At 48.1% G+C, this 21946-nt stretch overlaps 8 protein-coding genes across 8 annotated transcripts; 3 read left to right on the top strand and 5 right to left on the bottom strand.

Moving 5' to 3' along the window:
• The first annotated feature begins 2033 nt into the window (after nucleotides 1-2033).
• On the top strand, nucleotides 2034-3905 carry FOIG_13553 (uncharacterized protein). The gene has a single exon (XM_031214711.1). The coding sequence runs from the start codon at nucleotides 2191-2193 to the stop codon at nucleotides 3721-3723; it is 1533 nt and encodes a 510-aa protein (XP_031055508.1). The 5' UTR covers nucleotides 2034-2190; the 3' UTR covers nucleotides 3724-3905.
• Nucleotides 3685-5754, bottom strand: FOIG_13552 (uncharacterized protein). Its single transcript, XM_031214710.1, has one exon. The coding sequence runs from the start codon at nucleotides 5565-5567 to the stop codon at nucleotides 3933-3935; it is 1635 nt and encodes a 544-aa protein (XP_031055507.1). The 5' UTR covers nucleotides 5568-5754; the 3' UTR covers nucleotides 3685-3932.
• A 129-nt stretch (nucleotides 5755-5883) lies between these two features.
• Nucleotides 5884-8201, top strand: FOIG_13551 (uncharacterized protein). Its single transcript, XM_031214709.1, has 3 exons — nucleotides 5884-6902; nucleotides 6950-7400; nucleotides 7463-8201. The coding sequence occupies exons 1-3, from the start codon at nucleotides 5977-5979 to the stop codon at nucleotides 7895-7897; spliced, it is 1812 nt and encodes a 603-aa protein (XP_031055506.1). The 5' UTR covers nucleotides 5884-5976; the 3' UTR covers nucleotides 7898-8201.
• Nucleotides 8016-10297, bottom strand: FOIG_13550 (alpha-galactosidase 2; the record flags this gene model as incomplete). Its single annotated transcript, XM_031214708.1, has 2 exons — nucleotides 8016-9558; nucleotides 9606-10297. 2 exons carry the CDS (start codon nucleotides 10295-10297, stop codon nucleotides 8016-8018), a joined length of 2235 nt encoding a protein of 744 aa, XP_031055505.1.
• A 279-nt stretch (nucleotides 10298-10576) lies between these two features.
• On the bottom strand, nucleotides 10577-12259 carry FOIG_13549 (uncharacterized protein; the record flags this gene model as incomplete). The annotated part of the gene is made up of 3 exons (XM_031214707.1): nucleotides 10577-10777; nucleotides 10891-12011; nucleotides 12061-12259. 3 exons carry the CDS (start codon nucleotides 12257-12259, stop codon nucleotides 10577-10579), a joined length of 1521 nt encoding a protein of 506 aa, XP_031055504.1.
• A 443-nt stretch (nucleotides 12260-12702) lies between these two features.
• On the bottom strand, nucleotides 12703-13182 carry FOIG_13548 (uncharacterized protein; the record flags this gene model as incomplete). Its single annotated transcript, XM_031214706.1, has 1 exon — nucleotides 12703-13182. The coding sequence occupies one exon, from the start codon at nucleotides 13180-13182 to the stop codon at nucleotides 12703-12705; it is 480 nt and encodes a 159-aa protein (XP_031055503.1).
• A 4769-nt stretch (nucleotides 13183-17951) lies between these two features.
• FOIG_13547 (uncharacterized protein) lies at nucleotides 17952-18746 on the top strand (the record flags this gene model as incomplete). Its single annotated transcript, XM_031214705.1, has 3 exons — nucleotides 17952-18139; nucleotides 18193-18706; nucleotides 18729-18746. The coding sequence occupies 3 exons, from the start codon at nucleotides 17952-17954 to the stop codon at nucleotides 18744-18746; spliced, it is 720 nt and encodes a 239-aa protein (XP_031055502.1).
• A 2138-nt stretch (nucleotides 18747-20884) lies between these two features.
• Nucleotides 20885-21740, bottom strand: FOIG_13546 (uncharacterized protein; the record flags this gene model as incomplete). The annotated part of the gene is made up of 3 exons (XM_031214704.1): nucleotides 20885-21209; nucleotides 21288-21414; nucleotides 21494-21740. 3 exons carry the CDS (start codon nucleotides 21738-21740, stop codon nucleotides 20885-20887), a joined length of 699 nt encoding a protein of 232 aa, XP_031055501.1.
• Between the last annotated feature and the right edge of the window lie 206 nt (nucleotides 21741-21946).

Raw genomic sequence — 21946 nt, 5'->3', positions numbered from 1 at the left:
GTTGGTTACCAAAAGCCTTGTACTTAAGAGATAAGGGACAACGCCGCCCCACTGCGGCGTTGACGGCACTGCATCCTAGTGTCACTCGGACCCTCGCGCAATTCGCAACGAGTAATTCGTCATGTTATTCGCTCAGGTTTGAAAGCCGGCTTTGAATCAGTCCACGCCGTCTTCCAGGACTGAGTTTAGCCTTGACCTGGAACAATGGCATAAGGGGGAAAGCTCCACATTTGACACTTGCAAGAGTCAGGGCCCGAAGACTACCCGAATACCTGGGACAACGCTGGACTGAGGTAGGGCTAGCCTTATCTCTTACAGATTTTGAGAACCTCAAAGGAAATGAGTCGCAAGCCACATTCGCTTATATCACCAATAGAAGAGAGTGCAGAAGATAGAGGCGTGATAATTCAAACCCGCGTATCGCCCTGTCCTTTCTATGCGAGCAAGATTGTCGTCGTGAGGATAGAGTTTGCCCAAAGGCTGCACGTTGTGAAAATAAAGTCATACCTACTTAAGGTTAAAATATAGTAATATAATATAAAGGAGGAAGTATATTACTTTAAATGGCATAAATTGGATACTCTGCCTCTCATGCTTGAAAAGATAATTAGCATTACAGGGCAGGTTATTCTTTCTTGGTGCATTGTGCTATAATTAGATATTAATAATTCCGCCCCATTCCGCGGTCTCAAGACAGCGACAAGGGGGATCCCCTGGAAGTCAGGACTCTGTCTTTTAATTACCCCCTACGTTCCATCACCGTGTTAAGTAAAGAATTAATAATTAATTTATGAAAATATTAAAGCACTTTAAGCTAAGAAGATAGCATGGCTGCTGAAATTCTATAATTCTTCTATAATTAATTACGTAATAAGAACTTGTTTAGAAGATCAAAGAACAAATACAGAAAAGCAGTCACCCATAAGCGGGAACAAGGGTGAAACGGACCTGCCAAGTACGGATACTAACTGCCAAGCACCACCAAGCCCACCAACAGAATTCCACGGCAGACAACTGCCGAAAGGCATTAAAGGTGTATGAAACTATAAAGTATACAGGCTATAATAAGTCTGGCAAGCCTATATAAAATTCCCATACATAATCATTACTTAACCAGATCTTGAACATCTATTTAAGAGACACATCCAATTTCCTTTGAGTTGCGCCTGTCCATGACTGGTCTGTCATTGCGTCTAATCTCAATTATCAGAGCCCTGACACGAAGACAGGAACCTTCCTCCTCAGCGACCTGAACGTGGCTGCGAGCCTCTATTCAACTGGAACTGCAGACTGCAGAGGCTATAGGGTTGGCAGCAAAGGCATCGGAGCTTGCACCAATTGAGACGGTAACTGGCCAGATCGGGACGCATTCTGCAGTTCTGACGCTGGTGAAGCAAGTTGGAAACGAATTTGTCAGAATGACCGCAACTCAAACGAATGCCATTTCGAGTACCAGGGTCTCGGAATGCCTTGGGAGTTGCGTTATGATGCGTTTGAGAATATCGTCTGCCAATGCTTCGGTACTAAAAACGGTGGTGGATATCATTACGGAGCCTACAGTTACGACAACTATTAGTTCGTTATCAACCGTTGCATTGCCTGAGGATAGAAAGGGAGTTCGCCGAGATGATCACCATTGTGCCCAATCGGATAATGCTTCAATTCGATGCTGAGAATGGATAACTGCGTCTCCCTCGAACTTCCCAAAGCGCTCAAGAGTATCCCGATAATCATCAATCTCACCGACGTGCAGATGTCAAGGGTGGCCCAATCTCTTACCGTTTCGAGCAGTTGACTAGCAATTTTTCGACATCAAGACAATCAGACGAATCAAGTGTCAGCATCTCAGCCTCTTATCTCCAAACCATGATCACAGGCTTTCAGTCTGACCAGGGTTCTCCGCACGGGAATGATAACGGTGGATCCTTATCCTGTGAAAACGGAGCGTAGTCGGAGGGCGCAAACGGAAATCCTGCTTGTTTATCGAATGAGGTTCGAGGATTTCTTCCCCGCGATTGAATCGAGTTAGCTTCGGCCGATATTGATAGCTGCTGATCTTACAGCATGTGCTGGAACCGTTATGTCCGGAATGGATGGATCAGAGGTTTATAATCGAGGCAGTTCCCTGGCATTCTTTCTATTCCCCAGTAGATATCTCATCCACTTCATTCTCTTGATGTATCTGACATAATGGATGTCAAACCAACCACCAATCTCGATGACTACCAACTCGCTCAACTGGGTCATTCCCAGTCCTTCAAGCGCAACTTCAGTCGCTGGACAATGCTGGGCTTAGCCTTTGCTATCCTCAACTCTTGGACTGCGCTTGCAGCATCACTTTCGCTCGCTCTACCTTCAGGTGGACCTGTTGCTGTGATCTGGGGATTAGTCACGGCTGGTATCTGCAACCTCTCACTTGCTGCAAGTCTCGCTGAGTTTCTGTCAGCACAGCCAACTTCTGGTGGACAGTATCATTGGGTTGCCACAATTGCCCCTGCGTCTTTGAAGATTCCTCTGTCTTGGATCACGGGTTGGATCAATCTGAGCGGCTGGGCCTGTCTGGTTGCGACGAACTGTTCCTTGTCGAGCACCCTCATCATCAACATCATCTCGCTCCAAAGTCCCAGCTACGAGTTCCAGAGATGGCACCAATTCCTCATATATCTCGGTATCGCCTTTATCGCCTTCGCAACCAACGCTTTCCTTCATTCGCTCCTCCCTCGCATCAATGGTCTTGCCCTTGTCTGGAGTATCGCCGGCTTCTTCATCATCTCCATTACAGTGCTCGCGTGCGCTGCGCCCGACTATGCCACGGCCGACTACGTATTCGCTACCTTTATCAACACAACCGGTTGGCCAGACGGTATTGCCTGGCTCCTGGGTCTCTTGCAGGGAGGACTTGGACTTACAGGGTTTGATGCCGTTGCTCACATGATTGAAGAAATTCCCAATGCAGCGAGCGAGGGCCCCAAGATTATGCTGTACTGTCAGTACATCGGCATCTCAACTGGCTTCCTGTTTCTCATCGTGGTACTCTTTGTGTCTGGCGGTATCAAGAACGCCGATACCATCATTGGATCCACGGCCGGTCCCTTACTTGAAATCTTCTACTTGGCCACCAACAGCAAAGTCGGAGCTATTTGCCTGCTCATGTTTCCTCTTCTCTGCCTGGTATTTGCTGCCATCGCAGTCATGACGACTTCATCACGTATGATGTTCGCGTTCGCAAGAGATGGTGGACTTCCAGCATCACACATCTGGTGGAAGGTTCACCCCAAGCTTGGTGTACCCATGAACGCCCTTTATCTCAATGTTGTCATTGTGGTCATCTTTGGCTGTATCTACCTCGGTTCTACTGTTGCCTTCAATGCTATCGTCGCGTCTTCGGTGGTGGCTCTTGGTCTGAGCTATGGCATCCCCATTGCCCTCCACCTGGCGCGTGGCCGATCTCAATTGCCCGAAGGAGCCTTCAAGCTACCCAACTGGCTTGGATGGACAACAAACATCATTGGATTGGTGTACACTATTGTTACAACCGTGCTCTTCCTATTCCCTCCAGCGTTGCCTGTTGATGGGACTACGATGAACTACTGTGTTGTTGCATTTGGTGTCATTGTGGTCATATCGGCCATTCAGTGGATTGTGGATGGAAGAAAGAACTTTGAAGGACCTCGAATCACAATAGGCGAACATGAGATGGCAGAAAGAGATATTGATGAATGATTGGTCACTCTGCAGAAACTAGATGGTCACTGATCACTCTAAGACACAAAACAGCTCTTGTTGCGCAATAATCATGTTATTTAGATCCATATCATAGTTTATATTGTCAATCCACCAGCTAAACCAATTTCTTCCCCTTCAACCCAAACTCCATTCCGTAATCTGACACGAGGACAGTGTATGTCTACCCAGTTACGTGGCTGCAAAGATCAAGCCTTCTCGGTCTGATGAACAGCACTGTCCGCCTCCTCGAAAGAATCGATCTTGTAGGAACTGAACTTGCGTGCCGAAACACCCTTGGCGAACAGAATGTCGAGCTCCTCAAAGGTGCGGTTTCGGGTCTCAGGAAGACGGAAGTAGCCCCAAACGAAGACGATGAAAGCAGTGCTTCCCCAGATGAAACCGGTATAACCTCGAAGGTTCCACTGAGTAGGGTTCATGAAGTAAGGCTGAAGAACACCAGCGACAACTCCAGTGATGGCATAACCGTTGCGGGCGAGGCAGATGGTCTTCTGTCGGAGTCTGGTTGAGCCCATCTCAGCAGGAAGAGCCCAGCCGAGCTGACCAGCAGACAATTGGAAGACAAAGGTCCAGACGAGAGTGAGGACAGCTTGGGTCATGGCGATTGAATGATTCTCGGTTCGGGTGTTGAGAGCGCCAATGACGAAAAGGACAGTGGCCATGGTGAACATACCATAAAGGTAGGCCGTGCGTCTTCCAACGTATGGCATGACACAGAACCAAGACACCAAGGTAGCAAACAGGGCCATTCCGTTTCCGCCAACGTTGAGATGGTAGGTGGTGTTAGAGTCGAGACCGATCTGCTGGAAGAAGTAGGTCGAGTTGTAGGCAAAGTTGAGACCAGAAAGAATCTGACCAGCGAATACAACGATGGCAATCTCGGTTCGTCGAAGTTCGAAGCCCTTGAAGCAGTCGCGGTATGAAGTGCCGACGGAAAGCTGCTCTTCGAGGCTGTTGGTGTAGACAATGAGGCCAAGGGCATCGCGAAGCTCAGCATCGGTGGCACGAGGTCGGAGTCGGGCGAGGCTCTTGAGGGCATCGTCGTGTCGGCCAATTCGAACAAGATGCCAGGGAGTGTCGGGAGCAAAGCAGAGAATAGGCACCAGAATAACAGGCCAGAACCATTGGAGCGCAAAGGGGATGCGATACGCCCAAGGAGCAGGAGTGTTGACAAGACCAGCCATGACGCCAGCAGAGATGAGCTGTCCGATGATGAAACACATGTTGGTCCAGCTGGTCATGTAAACTCGAAGCGACATGGGAAGAACTTCAGAGGCATAGGCTGGCGCAGTCGTAGCGAAGACACCCCAGGGGAAACCGCAGAGGATCTGTCCAACGAGGAGGACTTTGGTGTCGGGAGCGAAGAAGACGATAAAGATGAAGCAGCTGAGAGAGATCAAAGAGCCGATGAGGACCTTGATGTGGCCATACTTGGTGACGAGGTAACCGTTGAGAAGAGTTCCAAAGAATGAACCAACTCCTGCAGCATTACCGAGACCAGCTTGCCAAGGAGCAGAGAGCTGGTAGTTGTTGGTCTCTTCGTTCCAATGGCCGTACTTCTTGGCAAAGGCGGGATAGGCGTAGAAGTTGGAGAGGAGGTTGGTATCGTAGCCTTCCATGATGACGCACATGGAGACGACGAGACACCAGACAACTGTCCAGGGATACTTGCGAACGGCTTGGAGAGGAGGGAGGTCATGCTCAGCCTGAGCACCGAGACGAGCCTGGTCGGTGGTATCGTGGCCAACCGTCTTCGCCACCGAAGCCTCGACATCGTAGCTTTCGGCGTGCGAAACCGAAGGGTTGATGATCTCTTTGCCCATTGTGATTGAGAGTTGATGTCTGTGAGTAGAAGAATGAGCTGGTGAGTGTCTGATGGAGTAGATCTTCAATTGATCAGCAACGCATCTTGAGGTTATATACTGGAGCAATTGAATCCTCCTCGTGCATGTTTCCCAATCGCTTTTGTTCCCAAGTCCCCATGGGGAACCGAAAACCGCCCCATGGGGGTTAATGTTACAGTCCGAACATTACCCCTTTCGGCATAGCCCCTCACTTGAAGAATGCTTAGCTTCGGGCCCATCGTGACCTCGAGAATGGTCAGTTTCTGGTGGATACCCCTCATCGCTTGATATATCGGACCGAGAGTCACGAGAAATGACGCTGGCAAAAGAATTGGATCTGCCGACTATATCTCCATTAAGCATTCAACAACCCCGGATCTAAAGCGACATGGCGACTATCCCGGTAAAGCGCGGCCAGGTCTGCGACAACTGCCGATTCCGCAAGGTCAAGTGTGATCGTGGTCTACCCTGTAAGAACTGTCACATCGGAGACCTCCGTTGCCAATATCGCCACAGCATTCGGAGGAAGGGCCCAAAGCAGGGTCAAGGGAGACGACAGACACAGCTGAGGCAGGGTCTGGGTATTGATGAGTATCAATTCCAGATACTCACTTCTGAAGCGCCGCCTGGATCAACCAGCAACAGCCATGAAGATGCCCCGACAGACGCTCAAGTCAACACTCAGCCATTCTCATCTCCACCAACCAACATTGACCCTGCTCCACAATCACAACCAGAACCGGAATCAGATTCGACAACACCGCCCAATGACGCGACTATCGATACCGGAGACCTCTGCAAACGCATGTCTCTATCACTCGTTGCTCACATACGGCTCTTCCAGAGGTTTCTCTACCCTATCATGCCAGTCGTCGACGATGACATCCTCGCCGACGCAGCTCGACTAGATGACCTACCACCTTCCAGATATGCTCTCATCCTTGCAATATGTGCCGCGACAAGAATGCAGTTACGGTTGGACAAGAGGATCGACAACTGTGAGAACGACCTCAACGCACAAATCCCATCTGAGCCACGCTTGACAGGTGATATTCTCGTCAACCTGGCTGAGAACTCACTCCGCCAATACAGCGTGATAGATGATGCAACCCTCGACTCGGTACTTGTCTCGTTCTTCCTCTTTGCAAGCTATGGCAATCTCAACGATCCGCGCCACGCCTGGTTCTATCTCAATCAGAGTATTACTCTCGCTCAGTCACTTGATCTGACAAAAGAGTCTGGTTATTATGGTCTACCTGATGAGGAACGTGAGAAGAGACGACGCGTCTTTTGGCTCCTCTTTGTCACAGAAAGGCAAGTTCCTTCGCCTATTACCTTACCCCAAAACTAACGCTCCACAGAACCTTTGCTCTTCAGCACAGAAGATCCGTCATGCTTCGAAGCACAGTCAACAAGCCCCAAATCGTCGACTCAAATTGCCCTGTAGTGATGCACGACTTTATAAACCACATCCGCCTCTTCGAATCTCTCCCATATTCTTTGTACGAATGGCAACCTGAGGGTGATGATCAGCGCTTCGATGACTTGAAGCTTGTACATACCATCAACGACAAACTCTGCAGTGTGCAGCCAGACCAATCGATTATCGAGAGTCAACGATTCGATACGCTCATCACTCAACAGTGGCTTCGAATATCCATGTGGCGGATCGCGTTTGGTCAGAATCCTTCGTCGGCATCTGGCTTTGGACTACTTCTTCCGCCTTCTCTTCCAATGGATGCAGGAAAGATCATCATGTCTGCCTTGGGGTCTGTTGGAACCAAGTCGAAAGATTGCCATGGCATCGGGATGGTAAGACTCACCGGTGTTTCGTTTCTGACTGGCCATGGAATACTGACCTGACTCTTGTCTAGGAACAAAAGCTCTTTGACGTCGGCGTCAGTCTCGCAGATACCGCTCAACTCCCCGGCTGGACATATTCCGCACTCGAGAATGGCCCTCGTGACTTGCTCTCCGTCGTGATTCATGCTCTCTCAACAGTTCGAGGCGCTCAATCTCACTTGTTGCCCAATCTTCTCAAGCACTCGGAGACATTGTTTGCTCTTGCAGATCCCAACGCGCATCTAGATCTCCCGTGGGATGTGCAAGAAGCGGGAAATGATGAAAGGCTAGCGATTGTTGAGGAACTGTCGCCGGAAGATGAACAGCCCGTGGATCCTTTGGGCTGGGTACCAGATGGCAACCTCGATCTGTTGGACTTGAGTACGCCTGTGGTGACGACAACTTGGGAGGACGCGACAATATCGTGTGGACAATTTGATCCCGAGATTGGACTTTCTTTTAACTAATCTGAAAAGCGTCCTTTGTGTTGACAATCTGTCTAATATGCTTGTGCTGGGGGTTTTCCATTTTGCGTCAACCGTTTGGTGTCCTTGACATCTTTACATAACGTTCTGCCCGATTCATTTATACCCTCTCTAGTAGAACAACCTTACTATCGTAATCTGTACCAAATCGAAACTGAATTCCTCCATTCATTAGTGTCGCGCCCGAGTACGTCTCTCCGCCATCAAGCTTATACCTCGCCTCTGCGTCAAGCCCAGCCAGTCGGAGGAGAGGATAGTTGAGAACAGTAGTGGCTCTGATCTGGAATGCGAACAAGACAGCTTGGCTCCCGTCCTCTGATACAAAGATTGCTGCAGGGAAGTTGGAATCCTCAGGTAACACTAACCGCCACATATCTCCCTTGATAATGATGGGGTTGATCTTTTCTGCGAGCTTGATCAGCTCCGGGATCTGCGCCTTGTCTTCCTCGGGCGTATGGTCAGGGTTCAACTCGAAGCCGAATGAACCGCCCATCATCGCAACGTGGGCTCTGAAGCTCATTGGGATCGAGCGTCCCGTCACGTCGTTGGGAGCAGAGCAGACATGTGCTCCCATCGTCGAAGGCGGGTAGACCAAAGATGTACCAAACTGAATGTGAATGCGATCGAAAGCATCCATGTTGTCCGAAGTCCAAACCTGCGGGAAGTACTGCAAGATGCCAGGATCGAAGCGACCGCCACCCGATGCGCAACCCTCCCAAAGGACATCGGGGAATCGGGCGGTCAGCACGTCAAAGACATGGTAGATACCGAGCATGTAGGCGTGATGGTTGTCTGGCGTAGGACTTTCGTGCATCGCCCGGTTGTTGTCCCACTTGACATAACTGACGGGAACTGTCTCCAAGATCTTGGATACAGAGCTGATAATGAAGTCCTGTACTTCTGGGAGGGCAGCGTTCAACACCAGCTGTTGGCGAGTTTCGCTACGAGCGTGGTTTCCAGCGCTCAGAACCCACTCCGGATGCTGCTCATATAGCTCAGACTTCTGGTTGACCATCTCAGGCTCAAACCACAATCCAAACTGCAGCTTCTCGTCCGAATCCTTGACTTGCAACTTGGTGATGTCCTTAGCAAGAGAGTCCAGACCACCAGGGAACCTCTTGGGGTTTGCAACCCAGTCGCCCAGTCCAGCATGGTCGTTAACGCGAGGATGCTTATCGCCAAACCATCCATCGTCCAGGACAAAGAGCTTGGCGCCCAGCTTTGCTGACTCTTGCGCTAGCTTGTAGATCGTCTTGTCGTCAAAATCAAAGTAGAGACCTTCCCAGCTATTCAACAAAACAGGTCTCGTTTCAGAGACAAACTTGCTTCGGATGAGGTTCTGGCGATACAGACGATGGAACTTTCGTGACATCTCGCCGATGCCGAGGTTGGAAAAGACGGAAACGCATTCTGGTGATTGCAGTGATTCGCCGGATCTCAACGGCCAAGAGAGCTGACATGGGTTCATCCCGACGAGTGCGCGAGTGAGACCTTGATGACTCTTCTCAACTTCGACGCTGAAGGAGCCAGTGTAGACGAGGGAGAAACCCCAAACTTCGCCGTGGGACTCGGTTGTTGATGGGGAGACCATTGACAAGAATGGGTTATGGTAGTGAGACGAGTAGCCAGTAGTACTTCCGAATCTGCACCAATATTAGCCATGGAACTCTGCGCCAAGCAGATAACATACCCTTGAAGTCCATACTCAACCTTTCGGCGAGTTCTGTTGCATTCCCTGGTCCACTCTCCCTGCAACTGCAGCATCTCGTAATTCTCATGAGGAAAGTCAACGCTGAAGCTGGACAGCTTTTCAACAGTGATGACATCATCACTCTTGTTGATAATCTTGACGTTTCGCACAATAGCATCGAAGTTAGGGAAGATAGAGTATGACAAGTCTGCGCCAACAGAGCTATACTCATCGTCAAGATGTATAATCAGTGTTGAAACATCATCGTCTGAGCCAAATGTGCTGGGCAGTTTCTCGATCGCAGGTTTACCTTTGACGACTGTATGCGACTTATACTTGAAGTTGCAAACTGTGAAGCCCTTGGCGTGCTTAATGTGTACAGCAGGAGTGCGGAAATCTCCACGGCCAAGGTCTGGAAACTCGCGGCGGAGATGAGCTTGAGTAGACCAGCCTCCGCCGTTGGACATGATCTGGGCAATGGGATTTTCTGTTACGCGATCGCCGAAGTGATCAAGGAGGAGATCGCCAGTCGCTGGATCGACGTGAAAGCGGTAGGAGACATTTTTGCCGTTGAGCGCAAATGACGTGCCGTCCACGACGATTGCTGGGCCTGTCAGTGCTGATAACGAAGATAAGGAGGGAAACATACGGTCGGCTTTGGGAGTTGGTGTTGTTGTCTGAAGAAGAGTCATTGTGAAGATGCAATAGACGCTATACACAGAGACTGAAGAAGAAAGACACAGGTCTTGAAGATGATTACAGGCTTTCAACAGGAAGCATTCGATTCGGGTTTAAATAAAATAATTGTTCTTCTTATGCAACAGTCATTGACAGGATTCCGAGCATTTCCCCATGGGGCTAATCAACCTCCGATCAAGGAGCGGGGGTGCTGAGACAAAGACGGACTAGCCTAGACGGAATGAGCATAACTTGTGTAGACTCCGCATTAAATTATGCACATTTGAGTTATTTTACCCCGCACTTGTCCTTGGTTTTACCCAGACCTGGAAATCAAGAGGCTTTACAAACCAGTAGTTCTGCGTTTTCCACTCATTATGGAGTAAATTATCATGTAGAGCAAACTCAAAGTCTCGAACCAAAGCAGGAATGAGTTTGCACATCTCGAGCATCGAAATATGACGGCCGATGCATGTTCGGGAACCAGGGCCAAACTGTGAGGAGATTCGGTCAGCTCAGTGATACGTCCACCACAGAACAATCAGGTGCCGAGATGGACGTGTGCCACAAATCGAATTGGCTTGTAAAGAATACAGGGTAAACTTACAGGCATCCAGAAGCGGTTCATCAAAGCTACGCGCTCGTCGTCATCTTGCAGCCATCTCTCGGGCGAGAATGAATCCGCATCCTGCCCAAAGATGCTGCGGTCCCTGTGTGCAACCCAGGTATTGATTCCGACAATAGTACCCTCCGGGAAGAAATGTCCTGAAATGGTAGCACCACCCTTGGGCACTACCCGCTCAAGGGGTAGTCCAGTCGCCGGATGGAGCCGCAATGCTTCCTTGATGACGGCCTGCAAGTACGGCATTGCCTGGCTTTCCTTGTACGTGACATAAGACGATAACTGGCCGTTGGCATTAAATGTATTAACCTCTTCTTGTAGCTTGTCCATGCATCTTGGGTTCTTGAGAAGGTAGTACAAGACAGCTGAGAGGCTGATGCCAGTTGTATCAGATCCCGCGATCATGTTGATGAGACAACCGGTCAAGACATGAGATGAGGTGAAAGCATCCGGCTTCGAAGTGTTTTTGGCTAGGAACTTGATGAGAAAAGACTGTGTTGTGGAGTCGCTGTTATCTAAGATTACGGCCTTGGGTTTCGAGCGTGTCTCACTGATCCTCTCTTTGGTAAATGCTGTGATGTAGGCTGCACCCTGTCCCTTATTTCCTGCCAGGAAGTTCATGATAGGAACAATGATATTGTGGAGAGTGGGGAAGACGATCCCAATGATTGTTGAATAGCCAAGTATCTCCCCCAAGGCATTGATGACATTTCCCACGTCCTCTCCTTTATCGAGAAAGCCCAGGCGCTTTCCATATGTGATCATACCGATGACGTCGAAAGCATAGCATTGAAACCAATGATGCATGTCGATTGCTTGATTTGCCGCACAGAGTTCTGACAGGCGATTCTTCAACAGTTCGGCACACTCGTCAACAAAGGCTTCGTAGTTGACCAAGGAAGACATGGAGTAAGTGGACTGATATTGCTTTCGATCGTGTGCATGCTTAGCCAAGGACCTCTCGTTGAACAGATTGTTATCTCCAGGGTTGCCCCAGGGTATGTACCATGAGGACTTGGGGAACGAAGCACCCAGACCGTAGATGACTTTGACTGCCTCAAGGTCGCTGAAGCTGTAGCGGTTGGGTGCATAGCGAACGACAGAACCTGAGACATTAACAACAAGAGAATGGCATAAAGGGGTACTCCAACATACCGTATTTCTTGTGTAGATTATGGTTGACCTGCTCGAAAGAACCTTGCCATACTTTCCAGGTATACCAGCCCAGTGTCCATCTAGCAGCCCATGGACCTCGAATGGACCTGAGGTCTGAGCGCAAATGCTGAAAGAGGGTCAAGACTGCTTTGAGTAGGAGCAGCGACACCAATGGGATTGCAATGAGGTAGATGTTCATTTCGCTGCCGAGATCTTGATCAGAAATGTTGAGCAAAACTGTAAAGGTGCAGGAGAGCAGCTATCACCCGCCCTTTAAAGAAGAGGAGGAGACTACGTTTCCGTCGGTATCATCGTCATACTAGACAAAAGGTACTGTGAGTTCACGGTGTACCGCTGTTCGCCGTCCCCATAAATTGGAATCTCGGATCACCACGTTGGCAAGTTCCCCGCGTTTCATTAGCGGGGTATTGCAGATCCGGAGATTTAGCACATGCCGAGCCCGAATTTAAAAATAGATAATAATTAATGTTACTATGTAAGTGCCTTCCTGCTCCTGGCTTGCTTTTAAGAATACATTAACCAATGACTCGCTTGTCCTGACTAATCGCTCTCCTCAGTGTAACTCCCGCACAGACTTCTCAAGGACTAATATCTCCACACAGTTCAGACTGGCACTGAAGATTAAAAAACCCGAGCACGGCGAGTGGGCATCTTGCTGGGAACCATATCGCCCGTGCGCTCAAGAACATCCTCCTCATCTCCTCCAACCTGAGCTCCAAGAGTAGCCGCATCCTGAGTCAGCTGCCCATCAATATTATCTCCATCAGTCTGAACAAGGTCCGCAGCCTTGTCTTGTCCAACGGCGTGCAGATCAGTAGCGGCACCGTTGGCAATCTTATCAGCCTGTCTCTTGACCTTGGGCGGTGGAGGAGGTGGGTTGCTGGTAGTGCCACCACCTCCGCTGGTAGCCTTGCCGCCCAGGAGAGTGGCAGCGTTATCTTCAGCGTTTTCGACACCATAGCCGACACCATTGTCGGTGCCGGTAAAGACGGAGTCGAAGAAGCTGCCTTCACCAGCGAGCTGGCGAGGCTTCATGGTTGGAGCGCCGAGTGTTGCCGTGGCGGCTGCCAGGATGATGAGAAGCTTGGTGAGCTGAGTCATTGGTGATAATGTAGGAGGTTTGTAGATTGGTAAAGTATGATATAGAGGTGAGCCAGTGACTGTTCGGCTTTGGAGTTGAAGAGGAGTGGAGCTGATGTCTGTCTAAAAGAAGGATAAGCAGTCACTGAAGCCGACGATTTACTGCCTTTTATCTATCAATGCCTCTCTGACGTCTTCATGGTTGACCAGATCTGTCACCTTTCACATGCCCACTTCTTACCAGCCACGTTCGTCACGTCTGTCGAATACCCTCATAGTCATGCATTGACCAGACGGCTCAAGGGTCCGAAATATCGCGCTGTAGATGTATTAAAGTTGCAGTATGACGTCGAGAAGCAAACGAACGATGCGGCTCCCCAAGCGATAAAGGTGTCAGCTGCGTCATATATGGGTATACTGCTCTTAAGTCTCAACGAAGGACACTCGTCAGTGGTGGCAAATCATGTATGCACAATTACACACATGGGCGGCCAACTCATTATCTGACGCTATTGCTAGTACTTGGGTTTTAAGCATATGGTTGTCTGGAATGTGACGCCAGGGGTCACCAAAACAGGGGATCAACCAAGCGTATTCCTTTTATTCCAACAACTGAACCCTTCTCGACAGATTGATACAGTTCATCTGATTGACAACTCCATAAGCACCTGGTCTATGATCAACAACCTGCAAGTACTCCGTGGTTCCTGGGTAGACGAGCATGAATCGACCATATTGCAGAGAATAGGAAACACGCAGTCAGCAGGGGGACAGCTGAGAGTGGAGGCATAGAGCCACCTACGACAACTGGAGGACCCTTGATCCCCTGGTAATCATGCCCTATCCCGTATCGTAGCCGTGATTCCCGAAGCCACATCATCACAACCAGGGACCTAACCGTTATCGCAAACGGCTCTGATCTATTGAAACTTTGTTCCTTGGCTTCATCCTCAATAAAATAGTTGTTGGAGCATATGATTGGGCGCCGCCAGCTGAGATGCGCTAACATCTGTGCCGAAGATCCGTGTCCCGATGATCTGGTCAATGGCGCTAAAGTAAGTTCATTTATCAATGACTGATACCCTGAGAAGCTCACACACCTCAACATGGTTCTCAAAGAGTTTTGGGTATATTCCCGCCAGTAGCTGCGACCTTGAATCATATCACAGCACTAGAGGGCTCTTGTTGCTGCATCCAAGCTCAGAGCCCATTGCATGCGAAGCAACGCAAGGGCCTCCCAAGTATTGTGCATTCTCGTGGGCCTTGCACACAATTCAGCGCTAGAGAAAGCCCCAACACCAATCAGAGGCTCCTCTGGGCTTGTTTGTCACATGTAATGTGACCAAAGCCGAGCAGCGCAAAAACGTAATGTTGTCGCCTATATTCTGATACCGCCCTCCTCCCTGTCGTGACTATCATGTTTGAATGTGGTACCGGCAACCTGTCGCTGGAGGCAGAAGAGGTGGCAGATAGGTTGTAAGCAGCAGCAGCTAATATGGTGGTTGTCCGACTTCAGAATGCGGCGCATAGGTTTGACAAGACTCTTTTGCCAGAATCAGATGCATTCGAATAGAGGCAGATGAGCTGTTACAAGCTAGTCCAGAATCTGAAGAATATCTAATTATTGAGGTTGCACCGGCTCGCAAAGCATGTAAGAAATTCGTGGATTTAAGTGGCTGGATAGAGGTGCAGTTGACTAAGGATTTATTGAAGCAAAGAGCAGGGTTGTTTGGACCAGCTAGACTAGCAAGTAACAAATAGGTTGAAGACTGATTTGATTCTCTGGGGGCGACCGGCTCCTCGGGAATACTCTGATGAATGCCGCTAGATTCACTTGCATCACTGTTTGACCGGTCCTTCGGAGAGACATTCAGTGGCGTTTGCTGGAGCTCAAGCATCAGCTAAGACATGGTGACAGCCTGTAAAAGGCACAACACTGGAGTAGTGATACTGACGAGTGTATCAGTTATCAATATCCATAATGTTTAACAGAACAGGGTTTTTGGTTTGGTCAAGAGAGGATAGTGAAAAGAAGTCCCTCAGGCACTTGACATATCGTGAATGAGTGATTTCGAGGCTTTGTATTTGTTTTGACTCCTATGTTCATCGTTTGCTAAGTTACACTCTCACAATTTACCGGAGGCCAATATGCTGTGCTATGGCGAGCTGTCTCCGGGCATTGATGGCTCATGAAGACACGTGCATCTACTCAAACGGCGTCGGTGTCATTCTCAATGATAAGCTTGCAGCAAATTTTGGAACCCACGAAAAGCCTGACAATTCTGACTTGTTTATGCAGGCCTGATATCAAGATTGGTCGACGAGGCGTGGCCTTTGTTGGCAGGCAGCTGGAACGCGATGCAGGGATACCAGGAATATTTTATCTCATTGAAGCGCTGTGGCTGACCTTTTCAGGTTCAGTAGCCAATTATAACGATACGTGCAAAGGATTAGATGAGACTGTGGCTCGTAGCATGGTTGTTTATGGTTAGCGCTGTCCCCCACCCTAGACATATTTTCACCTCCACCTTGGAGAAGAATTAACGCGCTACAGCCACGGGGGCAGAAAATGCTAGCACGTGTACCAGCTTTGAGAGCAGATTCTTGGTAGCAGGCTTGGGTATTTTGGGAGGCACACCTAAACATTTCCAATCCCCCTACGTGTATATGTTCATGGGCAGGACAATTACAGTTGCCGCTAACCCACAAATTCACATGTCAACTGATTGGCGACTCTAAAATCTTGAGTTATGCAGCTGGCATAAGGTGCGAAAGGAAACTCTGTATAATTGCGACATAAACCCCAAAGATCTGGACCCGCTGGCATATTTCTGCTCAAAGGCAGTTGTTTGAATTCGTGTCCTTTGCGTCATATGAATGCTATGGTGAAGTTTGGAGCTCAAGGGGCAATCCACTACAAGATACACTCAATACTTTAAACAGGTCAGTACTAAGATCTGATGTACCCGGCTAGGCACGAACGGGTGTTGGCCCGATCGATCTATTGAAGTCATCGTCTTGGACTTTTGTCTACCAAAGATTATGCACGTGGTGACCAAGTGAAGATTTTTAAGTGCGGCAAAGCTTTGGCGGAAGCCCATTATTACAGAGCAACAGTCCAGGTTGCTTCAAATAAGACTTTCACTTTTTCTAATTCAGCTACATAAAGAGAAACTAATGAAAGCATACATAGACAAGCAAACCACAGAAAGTGAGACGGGGGTTTAACTGCATGATAGCTCAAGGCCAAATCTGGAGTGCTTAACATAGGAATTGGAGTGTAGCCCGAGCCTTGGCTGGCAGGGTATGAGAAAACCTCCACTTACTCCAGAATGGAATAGGCGCCGGCTGCCTACTGGCTTAATAATTCATCGTTGAATTGATAGAAACTGAAGCAATATCCCCTTCTCTGTTTTTACGGTCGGAACTGCGGTAAAAATTACCCAGGCCAAACCTTTCGGTCATCGTGCTTAACGTGCTGTGACTCAGAAAGCCATAGAAGTCCGAAAGGGGTTCAGGGAGCTGTGAAGTTCTATTCGAGAAGACTGGCAAAGCCTTTGTCAGCCAACTCGGACAATCAATCCAGAGTAAAACCCTCTCATCAAAACCAATGTGAACATAAAGCAGGACTGACTAAAGTTTTTCGGCTTCCGAGAAGAAGAGTGGCTAGATGTATCAACAGCAAGTAAGTTATTATTACTTATGCGGTGGTTGTCACCGTCATCGATCTCATGGTGATCGAATCCGTCAGTGGTAGTAATATCAGTGACATCAAATTCAGCATTCGACTCCGAGGCGTCATTTGTAAATTCGGCAAATGTGGCTATGGGCAATTCAGGAGTTTCGGGGCTCACAGAGCCCGGCAGAGGCGGTGACGTTGCTGACGGAGATGGAGGAAGTTTAGTATGGGGGTTCGATTGGTGATAGAGTCTATGGTGGCGAAGCAGGAGATCGCGTCGACTGAAACATGAGCCACAGTGACACGCGTAAGGCTTTTCTTTAGTATCTGTTCAACAGAACAGTTAGCGCGGATTTGATTTCAGAAAACAAAGCTGGAGCGACAGGACAGGGTGGTTGGTCTGCTCACGTGTGCGCGTGTGGCGCAGGAGATGTTCTGATCTGACAAATCTCCGGTCACAAAAAGTACAGACGTGCGATCTGCCTCGATGCTTTGGTATACCAACTTTGGTCCGGCGCTTTGAAAAGCCTGTTGGGGCAGGCATAGCATTGGGCCCTCATGTGCCAGCCACTAATTGTTGGGTGAAAAGTTCAAATTGGAGATGAATTTCAGCCCGGCATGGGGCGTGGTACTCTGTGACCTGTATATACTACTATAATTTCTGCTCCACGGGATGACACATGCGTGCTTGCTTATTAAACCCTGAGAAAAGATTCCGTATCCACCTGCGTAGGTAGGGGGATACGTATTTCCTCATTCGGAATTTTTATCTTAGATCTATTCCAATTACCTTGTCCATTTAATAAAGAAAAAGAGGCCGCAAAGTTTTTGCATTTCGTCTTCGTTATCTTGATGCCGCCCAGGAGTACAAACCACAGCTGAACGCACAGGCCGTCTAGTTTTATGTTATATATCTTGTTCCTTAACTTGCTCTGCTACCATCTTATCTGGTGCTTTAAGAAAGACTTGCCTTGCCCTTGGCAGAGACCATATTACGACCGAACAGATATTTGTTCAAAGTGCCACGACTCTGATTGATACAGACTATCCTAGATAACGTCAAAGCCTGGAGCAAAAGACGCTGCAGCCCGACTCTGTGCTCATCAACGAGATGGAAAACCCTCAATTCGATAGCATATCCTTCGGTGACCCTAATGCTGCCTCCATTGACTTTAACAAGGATGTTCTTGGCATTCTGTCTTCTTTTCAGTTTGCGACACGATTCGATCCGACAGCGGCTTCTGATTGTTTTACCTCGCCTGGCTTCGGTCTGTGTATATATGGATCTGACGCACACGTGTATGTCAATATCAAGTGACACTAGCTATCAAATTTACTCACTCGGTTCACAGTTTGAAAGATTACTACCGTCTTATTCATCCCGCATTTCCTATCCTGCCTCCGCCCATGGAAAACAGCTACCAGGAGTCCGTCGAGTGGCTCTCACCGGAGGTTATGACTAGTGGATATGAGCCATCCTCCCCTCTCGTGCTGGCTCTCCTTTCACTGCTTGTCTTGATGCCCCAGAAGGGTAAGCGACCAGCTGCCGACGCTGGTGCTGCTGAGTTGAATGCGTCATTGGCCACCTTCCTAGCCAACAAAGCTACCGGACTACTCCAAGTCTGTGCCGACAAGCAATCCCCATATGGAGCGTCGTCCCTTCATCCAAAGCTACCTGTGGAATACGAGAAGCCTTTAGCATATTGTGTCCTTAGCCTTTATCAGTATGTTCACTGCGGAAACACAATTATGATGAGACGTCTTGCCGACAAAGCATTTGATGCATGTCTTGCTCTACGCTTGCATGAATTAGAGGACGATGGCAGTGAATACTGCGAGGCTAGGAACAGAACATGGTGGAAGACAGTAAGTCCATATCATATTCCAGGTGTTTTCTATCTGCTAAAATAGATACCATAGTACATGTGCATTTGTCACGCATCCGTGATAAGCTGTAGAGTAGGTGAATCAAAACTCTCAGAACATATTTCACTTTGTTTCTCTCGTTTACTCATTTGTATGCAGCCACCAAGCCGCATCCTGAACATGCCTAAGGTCAAGGTTCCATATCCGACGTCTCGCTGTCATCCAGAGGTTTTCCCCCAAAGGTTCTCTACTGATACAACAAACATATTAATGAATTTTGATAGGTTTGGGTTTGTTACATCCAGGCGGTAGAAACACTTGTAGCTGCTACATTACTTCTCCTCACACCGACCGAGGAATTAAACTTGTCAGATCATATGCCTAGTTTTCGACGAAATATTGACGCACTTGACAAGCTCATCAGATTTCAGCTAGACTCTGTTGAAAGCCTATCACCGAGTTACAAAATTTCATTGGCATCGGATGAGCTAAATGTTTTTGTTCACTTCAGAGCTGCCGCCAAAATAAGTCTTCTCTGGTAATAGCTCACTTAGCCTCATGACCCTCTAGCTAACAATGTCAGCGCCCTCATGAAGATTCAGAGATACCGTACTTTGTCAGACTATCCTGAAACATTAAGAACATTTGAGGCGATCCCTTCCATTATCATTTCTCGAACCTTTTTCAATGCCTCAACGCCGCCTGAAGCTGATGGAGCCGGTAGAGCCACTCGTATGTTCCCATTCACAAGCCAACATGATCTTCAATGTTATTTGGCGTCTATATCACACGCGGCAGGAGTTATTGGCAATTTGGCAACTCACGATATCTGTATTTGTAAGTGAACCCAGAAGCTGTAAAGTTATGCATTAATTCTCTTTTAGCTACAACGGTCGCTTATTCTGCAGTCTTGACTGGATACATGTCAATGATGATACTGTATTTTCATAAGTCAACGTCAACTCATGATTTTGTCTGTCTTGGCGAGAGTAAGTTAGATGAAGAATGCAGGATTGCCTTAAGGATAGCCATATCTGCACTTGGCCGACTCTCATGGAACTTTGCATTCATAAATCAGTTGAGGAGTATGTAATGCGAACACCTCGACACCTAGTACACAACTAATATGTCAACAACAGACCGACTTCGAAGGGTGGCGGTTGCATGTGATATCTCTATACCCTCACTATAGCCACGATTTATAACTATACTAATAGCTAGACTGCAAATGTAAGCTTTTCAAAATACACTATGGGAGCAGGCCACAATCAAGATAGCGACCTTTCGATATAGCCTGCCTTAAACGCTGGCCGAAGTCATAGGAGAGAATATCCCATCACCATAACCCTCACTGCAAGATGGTTAGCCCGAGCTGGGTTCGATCTAATTTGGAGACGCACCCAGATCGTAATAAAGCTTATATTGATGCTGACTTCACGATGATACAACTCGCATCTTCAATAGCATCCCCAGTCCTTTTTCGTTTAACCAATGCGTGCCGAGCCACAAGCCCGACGTCCCTGATGACAAGAGCCAGGATCACAACTGCAGACCTCGACGGTTACAATCACTTCTTAGTTAGATCGTCGCTGAGCGGATAGCATTCGCATTTAAAATCTATTGGGCGATGCTGCACACCCTCGAAGATAATTAGATACCCAAATATGAGCACTATTACTTGATGGACTGTTGGTAATCCTAGGAAATATTACATTTCCGGGTCCGGGTCACTCTCCGATTGCTTTGAGATTCTATATTGATGTTGATGTTATGCGCCTGCACTTGACTATAATATCTAATCAGTCGCGCATCAGAGTCGATCTGTCAGTCGTTAATAGTCGGGTAGGGGTAATGGTTCGTTGTGCCTAAGTTAGATCACCATTCCTCTGTATTATTATCCCTCCACATGATTTTATTAAACTCGTATATAAAAAAAGGGTAAATTAATTAATTTAGTATTATAATAAGTAGTAGGGTTCTAAGCATAGTTGGCTAAAAGAAATATATCCTCTAAACTGTTATTATAATAGAATCGTCCTAAATTAACACTGTTACGCTGATCTGAAACTTTGGCTTTCCATTTAAATAATAAAACAAGAACAGCAATATATAAGTTGCAAGCCAGCGCCATTCCTAGAAGTACACAGACTTCCTAGATAACTCACACCGCAACTCATACTATTTGAGCAATGCGCCAACCAGTAGGAGTCCGAACCAAACCTGTAAATGAGCAGTAGATCCCTGTCTACAACCCGCGTTATTCTCCGTTGGCTGTGCATCAGCTGTGCCACTGCTCTGGATCTCGCCAGAATTCGTAGTAGGGCTAATATCCGAACTCGACTCTGGCGGCTTTGTGGCTTGATTATCTGCAGAGCCAGTCCAAGTACGAGCGAGCTCCAGGTTAGTAGCTCCCGGGTCACCACAACCAAGAAAAGGTGTGAAACTAGTGGCATCCAAATCATCAAAGATGCTGTATGTGACGCAAATGGAGCCTCGCTTCGTGCTAGAGCATGGAGCGTCAGTATTTCGGAGAGCATCAAACGGAAAGCCGAATATTGTAGAGGCTCTCTGAGAAACATACCAGATGATCTTATCACCGTCGATACCAGCGGCCACGTTACTAGAGCAAGAGGTATACAAATCATCACGGCCGCAGCCTCCATGCCCGGAGATAACTGTATATGGGGCGTTTATGCACTCAAAATAGTCTTATGTCGAGTCAAATTAGCAATGAACTCTTTCAAACAAGACTCCAGTTTAACAGAGCTACCAGAGAATTATACTCACACGTATCAACATCACCGTCCCGCTGAGTAAAGTTGCGTAAGCCGATCAAGAGGGAATCGTCAGGTTTAGCTGTAGTCTGCACCTGGTACCATTGGGTGGGATCCCCGATGAGGTCTCGCAGCTCAAGTGGTTGAGCTGTGGTTTCTGGCCCAGAAATTGTTGCGGATCTTGGATGGGCAGTTGTTGGTTCCGCAAGCGCCCCAGAGCCGGACGCGATCGCCGTGACGAGTGAGATAGTGAAGCGCATGGTGTGATTAGAAAAGATCCCACTGGAGATGTAGATACGCGGATAAGACCGGGTATATGTCGATTAATAAATGGCAGTTCTTGTATTGATAAATTCTTTGATCTAGTTAGGACTTATTAGTGATCTTTAACCGTCGATGGTAATATCATTGAGCCCCAGTTGCTGTCTAGACCTGTCACCGGGGCAGAGCTAAGTTAGTAGATGGC

This window comes from Fusarium odoratissimum (genome assembly GCF_000260195.1).
Source record: "Fusarium odoratissimum NRRL 54006 unplaced genomic scaffold supercont1.34, whole genome shotgun sequence".
Taxonomy (NCBI): Eukaryota; Fungi; Ascomycota; class Sordariomycetes; order Hypocreales; family Nectriaceae; genus Fusarium; species Fusarium odoratissimum.
This window is presented reverse-complemented; position numbering and strand designations above follow the sequence as displayed.